This window comes from Aphelocoma coerulescens, unplaced genomic scaffold, assembly GCF_041296385.1.
Source record: "Aphelocoma coerulescens isolate FSJ_1873_10779 unplaced genomic scaffold, UR_Acoe_1.0 HiC_scaffold_46, whole genome shotgun sequence".
Taxonomy (NCBI): Eukaryota; Metazoa; Chordata; class Aves; order Passeriformes; family Corvidae; genus Aphelocoma; species Aphelocoma coerulescens.
Genome location: NW_027183804.1, coordinates 1417696 through 1427666, shown reverse-complemented (window position 1 = coordinate 1427666; position 9971 = coordinate 1417696). Strand labels below are relative to the sequence as shown.

Genomic DNA, 9971 nt, shown 5'->3' with positions numbered 1-9971 from the left:
GCTCATGGAACCAATTGTCCATGATGACAATGCGGATCAAAGGAGACCATGGTGACACTGCAGAACCGCATGGAACCAAGGAGCCATTGTGACACAGTGGGGCCTCATGGAATCAAGGAGACCATTGTGACCCAGGTGTTGCATGTGAAGGCAAGGAGCCATTGTGCCACTTTGGGCTTCTTCCCTTGAGCTCTGCAGCTGGCTGTCCCAGCCCAGCGCACCATGTGCCACCTGCTCTCCTCAGGGCTCTGCCTGCACACAGGCCCAGGAGAAGTTTTCCTGTTTGCAAGGAAAGAATGGAAAAGCCTGAGCAGGTTTCCTAAACAACAAACCCCGCTCAGGAGCCACATGCTCAGTACAGGCTGCCTGGAACGATGTCCCCTTTCTACAAGGGTCCGTGTGAGCAGGAATGATCTCTGGGAGCAGATTTCTCGGAGTCTTTCCACTGAATTCTCTGTGCCTGTGTCTTGGGGTGACTTTAGGATGTGTATCCCACAAGGGACGGGCGGGGCGCGGCTCGGATCGAGCCCTCCAGCTGCGCTCCAGAGCGGCGGCTGGACGGAGGACGGCTGGAGGAGCAGGAGCGGGAGGAAGAGGACGGATAAAGGGGGCGGGGCGGGAGGAAGAGGCGGGCCAGAGGAAGCAGGAAGAGGAGCCTCCACGTGCATCCATCGCTCTCTGTGTCCGCAGCTCTCGGCTCCGGGAGCATCGCGCCCCTCATCCCGCAGGTGACCGGGGAGGGGCAGCTCGCCTGCGGGGTATCCGCCAGCTCCGAGGGAGTTTTGGGGCACCCCTAATCCTGAGGGGGCGGTGCTGGCAGCGGGGGACACGTGGCTCCGGCACCTCTGGCCGCAGCTGAGCCCCCCCCGCCCCCAGCGCCCCCCGGAGCGGAATTTGGGGAGGGGGAGGTGGGGGCGGCCAGGCCGGGCCCCCCCGCGCTGTCCCGGCGGGGGCCGAGTGCGGGCGGGAGCCCCGCGGGGCCCGGCCCTGCCCGGGCACGGCTGATGCCGCCCGCCCGCGCTCCGCACTGGTCCGGACTGGTGCTCCCAGTGCCGTGCGGGGCGGGGCCGCTCTGGGGACCCCCCAGGGCACAGCGCGGCTGCTTTGGGGCTGTCGGCAGCGCCCGGCGCTGGGCATGGGGCGTGTGGGGGCAGCTGGGGCCGCACTGGTGGCACTGGTGGTGCTGGGAGCCCCCCCGGCCGCGGGCGAGGAGCTCTGGGGTGAGGGGAGGGGGAGAAAAGGGGGGACCTGTTGGAAGGAGGGGGAGAGCAATGAAAAGGGGATCGGACTCCCCAAACTGAGTGGGAGAGGGGACTGAGAGCCCCAAACCAGGCACATGGGACACGGCGGTTTTGGAGGAAGATGAGAAAGGAGAGGGGGATGGTGGAGAGAGGGTGGAAAAAGGGAGTGAGATCCTTCCCCTTAGTGAGGTCGGTTGGTGGATGAAGATGGGGGATGATGGGAAAAGGGGGGAGGAGGGGAAAGATGGGGGGTGGGACCTCCAGGTGAGTGGGAAGGGTGTGATGAACCTCAAAGTTTCCATCATGGCAGGGGACTGATCTTCTTTGGGAAGAGCTTTGGCCGGAGCACGGAGCTGATCTCCCAGCGCAGGATCCAAGATGGGGAGAAGTCCTGTGTCTGCCCAAGCTTTACCCAGAGGTCCCATCTCACAGGAGAGAGACCCTACAGGGGCCAGGAGGGCAGGAAAAGCTTTCATAGGAGCCCCAGCCTCACCAGACACCAGGGGATCCACACTGGGAAGCCCCTATGGATGCCCAGACTCTGGGAAGGGCTTCACCATGAACCCCAAGCCCCTGGAACACCTGTAGGAGCCACCTGGAGGAGGGTCCCTACAAGTTCTCAGCTGCAGGAAGAGACCCAAGGAGCCCAGGTCCCCCCAGAATCACCACCTGAAGCAGAAGGTGGTGACAACTCTCCATCCCGGGGCCCTGGGAACACTCTGGGGTCTCCAGGCTTACCCCCCCCCCCCCAACAAGGGGCTCACAGCAGCCCTCATCCTGCCCCTAAAATCCCTTGGGATCTCCCATCAATCTCTGCATCCCCCGCTCCCCTCTCCATCCTGACATGAGACCAGAGGGGTGGAAGTCCCCACCCAGGGTGACCACAACACCAGGTTCTTATCTCCACCCACCAATTTTGCATCTTTTCCCTTGGCCAGGTTCCCTCCAGTGGGTGGGAGCAGCCCAGAGCCCTGCACTGCCCATCCCAACCTGTCCTGGCTCCATTCCCATTCCTCCCATGGGATGTGAGGGGCTTGGGGAACAGGGGAGGAGGGATGGAAGAGAAGAAGGGGGGAAGAAGGAGCAGGAGAAAGGATGGAGAGAGGAGGAGCAGGAGGTGGGATTGGGGAGAAGGAGGAGAATGGATGGAGTAAGATGAGAAGAAGGTGGAGGAAGAGGAGGAAGCTCGTGGGTCCAGCAGTCCCAGAATTTGCAGGCCCCTCACCCCAAGGAGCATCGACCCCCCCATCCCACAGGTGATGGGGGAGGGGGAGCTTGGCCCAAATATGCTGGGGAGTCCCTGGGCCGGTGTTTTTGGGGGGAATGTTTGGATCTTGCAGGAGTCCAAAGCTGAGCCATAGGTGCCCCTTGGGGGGATACTGGGGGGTCCCCAGGAGGTGTTTTGGGGGATCCCTGTGCTGGCTGCTGGCAGAGCCCCAGTGGGGGGTGGTGGGATGTCAGGTCCTCCCCATGCTGGTGGGTCAGGCACGGCCACCTCCAGCCCAGAGCCAGGGGGCTGCGGGACCCCTTGGGAGAGCCGGAGGGGGAACCTTGGGACCCCCAGAGTGGGACGAGCAGAGAGGGGCAGTACCGGGACCAGGGGAGCCCCGGCAGTCTGGAGGAGCGAACCCCTGTGACCCCCAGGACCCCAAAGTGGGGAGCACAGAGATGGGGGAGCGCTGCCATTCGCGGGACCCTCAACAGCCTGGAGAGGGGGAGGGGGGACTCCTTGGACCCCCTGCACCCCAAAGCAGAGAATAAGGGGAGAAGGGACCTGGGGATCCCATAACCCCCAGCATCCCTAAGTGAGGAGACCAAAGCGGGGAGCTTTTGGATTCCTGGACTCCCATCAGCCTGGGGACAGCGGGGACCAAGTAGAGAGGGGGACTCCCAATAAAAGAGGGACCCCCAGCCGCTGGGATAGGGGGGAGCCCCAGAACCCCAAAACAGAGAGGCCAGAGAGGGGGAACTCCTGAGAGACTTTTTCAGAGCAGAATTTTATGGACACACAGTGCCCAGTGATTTCTAGAGATGGACTTGGCAGAGGGACCTGTAAAGTCAATGTGCTCATCCCTTGTTTCTCCCCAAACCAGGATTTCCCATTCCCAACGCTTGGCCAGATGCAGGAGGAGGCTGTGAGGAAGAGGAAGATGCCCCAGGAGCACCAGGCAGGTGAGGAGGAAGTCAGTGCCCCTTTCCCCCTCTCTCCTGCTCCATCTCCCAGCCCAGCATCGCCTCCGGCTGCAGGACAACCCCGCTGCCGACGCCGTCCTGCCGGGGACGGACTGGGGGGATCTCCTTCCCCTTCCCTGTGGCACGGAGGCAAATCCCATCCTCTCCTTGTCCTTCCTCCCCAGACAAGGAGCTGAGGACAGAGCCCAGGGAGGACAAATCCCCGTGGCAGAACCTGGTGGAAGAGGCCGTTTTGAGCAGCTCCACAGCACAGGAATCCAATGGGGAGGAAAAGCCCCGGAGATCCCGCAGGAGGAGGGGCTGCAAACTCAGCCCAGGGTGCTCTGAGGAGGAAAAACCCACCCTGTGCCGGGAAGGCGGCCGGAGATCCAGCCAGAGGTCAGAGCTGGTGGTCCATGAGCAGCTTCACGATGGGGAGAAGCCCCACAAGTGTGGGGAATGTGGGAAGAGCTTCAGGTGGAGCTCCAACCTGATCAATCACCAGAGGATCCACACTGGGGAGAGGCCCTGTGAATGTGGGGAATGTGGGAAGAGCTTCAGCCAGAGATGCACCCTGATCCAGCACCAGAGGTTCCACACTGGGAAGAGGCCCTATGAGTGTGGGGAATGTGGGAAGAGCTTTGTCACAATCTCCCACCTACGTACCCACCAGAGGATCCACACTGGGGAGAGGTCCTATGAGTGTCCCGAGTGTGGGAAGAGGTTTCAGACCAGCTCCAGTCTCCTCCTGCACCAGCGGATTCACACGGATGAGAGGCCCTTCCGCTGCCCCGACTGCAGGAAGGGCTTCAAACAAAACTGCCACCTCATCACCCACTGGCGCATCCACACAGGGGAGAGGCCCTACGAGTGTCCCCAGTGTGGGAAGAGCTTCTCCAGGAGCTCTAACTTGACCCAACACCAACGGAGTCACCGCTAAAGGAAGCCCTGCGAGTGCCCCGACTGCGGGAAGAGCTTTGTCCTCTGCTCCAACTCCATCCCCCAACAGAGGACTCAGGTTGGGAAGAGCCCTGGTGACCCACATTCCCTGTGATGCAGGTTGGGAAGACCCCTGGCTGGGGCTCTCCATGTTCTCCTGGATCCCCGTAGGCACCTGTGTGAACGCAGGGGCAGGAACATCCATCGGGACTCAGATCAACATTGGAAATTCACTGGGAAGAGCTGATTTTTTACCTTCACACACTAAAAAATTTCATCTGCTCCGTCCAATTGTTTCTTCTGGTGGCTGCGGAGCGAAACAATGGACTCTACACGATTCGGTGTGAATCAGGCAGAAGCCATTTTATTGATGACCTACTGTCCCTCATATACAGTTCTTGCTTTCCCTACACGCGATCGTGCATAATTATTATGGGTTAAGGGCTATTTTCACACGCTGCTTTATGCTTTGTGGTTGGCTCTTGTCTGTGTGTCACATTGTCTGTCGTGTATATCACAACTGTCCTTCAGTTTGCATTTTCTTATCCTTTTCTTCCTTTGCTTGTTCCTCATTCACATCCTCCCCAGTGCTGCTTGTTCCTTTCTCACAACCTCCCCATGGACTCTTCCCCTGTGTAGGTGCTCAAGTCCTGTCTTATGTGCTCTGGTTCTTCTGTTTTATGGCTGGTTCATGATATGTCCATTTTCTAGTAAAAACATGGTTTCCACAGTCTCGAGGCATCAAGGGGTCCCACTGAGCTCCATGCCCACCACAGGCTCCTCATGGACTCCTTGGAGGAGAGAATTGGAGGCCGGGATTGCACAAAGCTCTCAGAGACTCCCAGGCAAAAGCCAAAGCCAAAGTCCTTTGAAAACCCTGCAGTCCCTGGGAGCATTCAGGAGCCCCCCAGGGCCATTCCTGACCAAGGCTCCCCAGGGACTCCTTCCAGCAGATCCCTGAGGCCACTGGGATGTGGGGGGATGCTGAGGGCAGGACAAGGGGCTGACAGTGCCCAGCCTTGCTGGGGCTGTGCCAGGAGGCCCCAGGGCCTCAGGACAAGGTGTTTCCTCCCAGCCCTTGGTGGCCCAGATGCTGCTGTGCCCCAGGGTACCAAGACTTGGCTTCTCTTTCTCTTGGCTGCCATCCCTGCCTCCAGTTCTCTGCTCTGACTGGAGCCTGGGGACACTTTCTCAGTCGTGTCCCTCACTGGGACCCATGAAAACTTCCAGAAACTTTGAAGTTCAGTTCTGACTTGAATTCTTGAGAGGTTTGTGCCAGTCCCTGTCAGGGACTGATGTTCAGGGCCTCAGCACCAAGGCCCGAGAGGGTCATTCCACTCCTTGTGCTGTGTCTGTGCTGCTGAGCTGGGCCGGGCTCCTGGCACAGAGGCAGCTCCTGGCAAGCGGCAGCGCTGCAGAGAGACAGCTCTGGCCAGGAGCAGCTCCTGGGCACAGCCCAGCAGGGCTGGGGCACTGCCTGCAGCCAGCCCGGGCACAGCACAGGGGCACACAGGGCTTCAACTCAGCTGGGGCTGGGAAGGGGCTGGGAAGTGACTGCGGGAGAATCACTCCCAGCCCCTGGCACAGGAAGCCTCTGGCTGCAGGACACGGCAGCTGCAGCTCCTGGAGGGATCTCCTAAAGCTGCAACATCCCCCTGCCTACGGATTCTGTGAGTACAACTCAGAGCATCTCGAGTGCAGGGGAGGTGAAATGCTCATGAGGCTCTGACAGGCTGAGGGTTTCTGATCACTGCCAGAATATTTCCAATACAAGGATTTTGATAGAAATGAGGACATTTCTTGAGACTTTGTTTTCAGTTTCCTACCATTGGAGAATGATGGGGAGGGAGGATAAATATTAAAGATGTTATGAATTTTGTCAGGTCCCTGGGACATCTGAACTGTTCCTTTTAGTGATCAGCACAGGAGATCCCTCATGTGCTTTCAGCCACTCCTGTGCCCATGGACAGCACCAGCATCACCTTGGCTGGACCCATCAGGCTCAGTCTGAGCTGTCCTTTCTCCAAGCTGCAAGCAGAACCTGTCCCAGCCAGTGCCCTGCACACAGGCAGGTTTCTGTAGGGCCAAGGAGAGTGCACAGAGATTTGGGGTCTGTGAGTGCTGGCAGGGAGAGATGAGGCACAGGGAAACAGCTCCAGGAGGAAAATCCCCCGGAAGCAGAGATGAGATCAGGGAAAGAGAGAAAACAAACCCAGCAATGTGTCAGGGAGAGTTAAGAGATCCCCACAGGATCCCCTCCAGTGCAGCCCCTCCCTCTGAAGAAGCCCCCTCCCTCCTGTGCCCCCCAGCCAAGCCTCTGCCCTCAGGGCCGGGGGTCCAAGGCGTGAAGCCCCTCCTGGGCAGGCAGAGCTGCAGCAGAGCCGTGGGGCAGCTCTGCAGCCCCGGGCCCAGTTCCCTCTGCAGAGCACAGGGCTGGGAGCAGCTGCCCGGCCCTGGGGGCTCTGGGAGGGGGCACAGCTGGCTCAGGGTGATGCTGGCCCCGGTGCCCGGCTCTGGGCAGGGCTGTCAGTGCAGCCAGGGCAGCAGCTCAATCTCCCTTCTTCCAGTGCCAGCTCTGGGACTCTTGGCTCTCTCCCCGAGGTTTCCTTCCAAGCTGGGAGTTTCCTCCAGGATGCAAACGTGTCCTGGAGCATCTTTGTGTTATCTGAAAGGCCCAGAGAAAGGAGAAAAGCAGAGATGCTACAAGTGTGAAAATGCTGTTGGGTTGGTGAAATGAGCCAGGTGTGTCCTCGGCTATGAATGTGGTGCTGAGACCTTGAGAGAGGGACGGACATTTGGGGGTCTGTGGTGGATCCATCTGCTCCCAGCAGCACCTGGTGATCTTTAAGGGAAGCATGGGAAGGTGAACCTTCTGCATTTGAGAAAAGTGAAACAGAGAAACTCTGAACAGGTTAGAATGACAGAGCACCTCCCCTGAGTGTCCACTCATCATCTTGCCTTGCAAAAGTTGCTCTGTTCTCCCTGAGGGCAGCAGAAAGGTTGAGGATTTCTGATACCCAAGAATACCAGGAGAGATATGGGGGGAGCTTAAAAACAAAAACCCCAGAACTCTTAAACACAAAAGGGTGTCTGTGTGTGTTCCAGGGGAGGGTGTACAGGAAATGGCTTTGATTGTGGTTACAGATCTGCTCTAACTCTTCACTGTCTTTTTCTCCGTGGCAGAACCCAATGCCCGGACACAGCCAATGTCCAACAGCAGCTCCATCAGCCACTTCCTCCTGCTGGCATTGGCAGACACGCGGCAGCTGCAGCTCCTGCACTTCTGCCTCTTCCTGGGCATCTCCCTGGCTGCCCTCCTGGGCAGCGGCCTCATCATCAGTGCCATAGCCTGCGGCCAGCACCTGCACAGCCCCATGTTCTTCTTCCTGCTCAGCCTGGCCCTCAGCGACCTGGGCTCCATCTGCACCACTGTCCCCAAGGCCATGCACAATTCCCTCTGGGGCACCAGGCACATCTCCTACTCAGCACGTGCTGCTCAGCTCTTTCTGCTTCTCTTCTTCATTGGAGCAGAGTATTTCCTCCTCACCATCATGTGCTACGACCACTACGTGTCCACCTGCAAAGCCCTGCACTACGGGACCCTCCTGGGCAGCAGAGCTTGTGCCCACATGGCAGCAGCTGCCTGGGCCAGTGCCTTTCTCTACGCTCTCATGCACACGGCCAATACATTTTCCCTGCCCCTGTGCCAGGGCAATGCCCTGGGCCAGTTCTTCTGGGAAATCCCACACATCCTCAAGCTCTCCTGCTCCAAATCCTACCTCAGGCAACTTGGGCTCATCGCTGTCAGTGGCTGTTTGGTATTTGGCTGTTTTGTGTTCATTGTTTTCTCCTATGTGCAGATCTTCAGGGCCGTGCTGAGGATTCCCTCTGAGCAGGGCCGGCACAAAGCCTTTTCCACATGCCTCCCTCACGTGGCCGTGCTCTCTCTGTTCCTCAGCACGGGCTTTTTTCCTACCTGAAGCTCCCCTTTCATCTTGTCCATCCCTGGATGTGGCACTGTCAGTTCTGTACTTGGTGGTGCCTCCAGCCCTGAACCCCCTCATCTACAGCCTGAGGAACCAGGAGCTCAGGGGTGCCCTGAGGAAAAGGATCACGGCTGGTTTTCAGCAGCAATAAACTCTCATTCTCCTGCAGAGCTGCTCTGATGTGACTCATTAATGCCCACTCTGTGTCCAGTGTTTGTTGCTGCTGACACAGGTGTTACGCTGCTGTGAATTTGTTCTCACAAAAATCTTTGTCTGTTCCAGTTTTAATTTGGTATTTGCCTTTCCCGTGTGACCCAGAGACTGTATAAACGGGGAGCTGCACTACAGTATGTGTGTGCTGGAACAAAAGAAAGAGCCCTGTGTTGTCTTGTTTCCCTGACATCTTTCCTCCCTGACTTCTCTGGAGCTGCAGGGTCGGTGCCTCTGGGCAGAGCTGGGGGAGAAAAGAGTCCCAGCAGGAGAGCACTGCCAGGGAGCCCCAGGGTTTCTCCTCCGTAACTCCTCTTCCTTCCCTTCCACACTCCCCTGCAGAGCCCCTGCGTTGGTTTCAGGCCTCAGTGCTCTGTCAGCTGGGTCCCAGTCCTGCTGTGTGACTGCCCGGGGGCTGCAGGCAGGGACAGGCCGTGGGCACTGCTGGGACAGAGCTGGGCTCTGCAGCAGCATTTCCACCATGCGAGGGCATCTCCCCAGTGCAGGGCCTGAAAGCTTCAATCTCCTTCCCAGTTTTGTCTCCAGGATGTGCCCAACGCAGCGCCCTGGAGAGGAAACCAGCCCTGAGCAGCAAAGGGTGGCAGTGCTCAGGGTGGGGGCACCCAGCAGTGCCCTGGCAAAGCCAGCGCCGCTGCCAGCAGGGGCCTCTCTGCCCAGCTCACAGAGGTTGTTCTTCCCTCCATGGAGGGACATCCAGGGACCGGGTCAGGGCTCCGTGTTTGCAGTGCACGGACAAGACACAGCCCTGAACATCCTCTGTGTGTGGGGGGGGACATAAACCCAGCGAGCACAAACACCTTCAGCTGTTCCTGGAGTTCCCAGAGAGTGCCGTCCCCTGGGAACCCCCTGCATGCGGGGCTGGGATGAGCTCCTGTGCACAGAGCTCCCCGTGCCCATTCCTGCGGCCATGGGGCACCTCGGGCAGGGGCAGGGCAGGGTGACACCCGCAGGGCTGAGCTCCCTGCCAGGCTCTGGCAGCGGCAGCAGAGCCCAGGGAGCCCCTGCCCGTGCTGCAATGAACTGTCTGTGAGCGTGCCAGGGAAGGACTCGTGTCCCTGAGCAGCCCTGGGGCTGTGAGCAGGGCATGAGCCCAGCTCAGGGGTGGGCACCCGACAGAGCCCTGACACTTCTGGGTGTGCCCATAAGAGAAGGCTTGGGCAAGGTGACCCTGGTGAAACCTCTCAGTCCATCAAGTGACAACCAAGTGTCTCTGGCACTGTCCCTCCCCAGCCAGGCACCAGGAGAAAAGAAGCTGAGAAAACTGTGGGTCACCATAAGGAGAGGTTAATGGTTGGGGCAGGGAAGTAAAGAGCAAAGGCCGAATGCAGAAGCAAAGCAACCACAGGGAGGCAAGAATTCAGTGCATGGAGTGGCTGCTTTGGAAGACAAATGGATCAATACA

The 9971-nt window shown here is 59.0% G+C and overlaps 2 protein-coding genes across 2 annotated transcripts; both read left to right on the top strand.

The window, feature by feature from the left end:
* The first annotated feature begins 644 nt into the window (after positions 1–644).
* On the top strand, positions 645–4353 carry LOC138101761 (zinc finger protein 239-like). Its single transcript, XM_068999547.1, has 3 exons — positions 645–728; positions 3335–3413; positions 3599–4353. Exons 2-3 carry the CDS (start codon positions 3362–3364, stop codon positions 4351–4353), a joined length of 807 nt encoding a protein of 268 aa, XP_068855648.1. The 5' UTR covers positions 645–728; positions 3335–3361.
* A 271-nt stretch (positions 4354–4624) lies between these two features.
* Positions 4625–8652, top strand: LOC138101760 (olfactory receptor 14I1-like). Its single transcript, XM_068999545.1, has 2 exons — positions 4625–4693; positions 7536–8652. The coding sequence occupies exons 1-2, from the start codon at positions 4675–4677 to the stop codon at positions 8330–8332; spliced, it is 816 nt and encodes a 271-aa protein (XP_068855646.1). The 5' UTR covers positions 4625–4674; the 3' UTR covers positions 8333–8652.
* The last annotated feature ends 1319 nt before the right edge of the window (positions 8653–9971 follow it).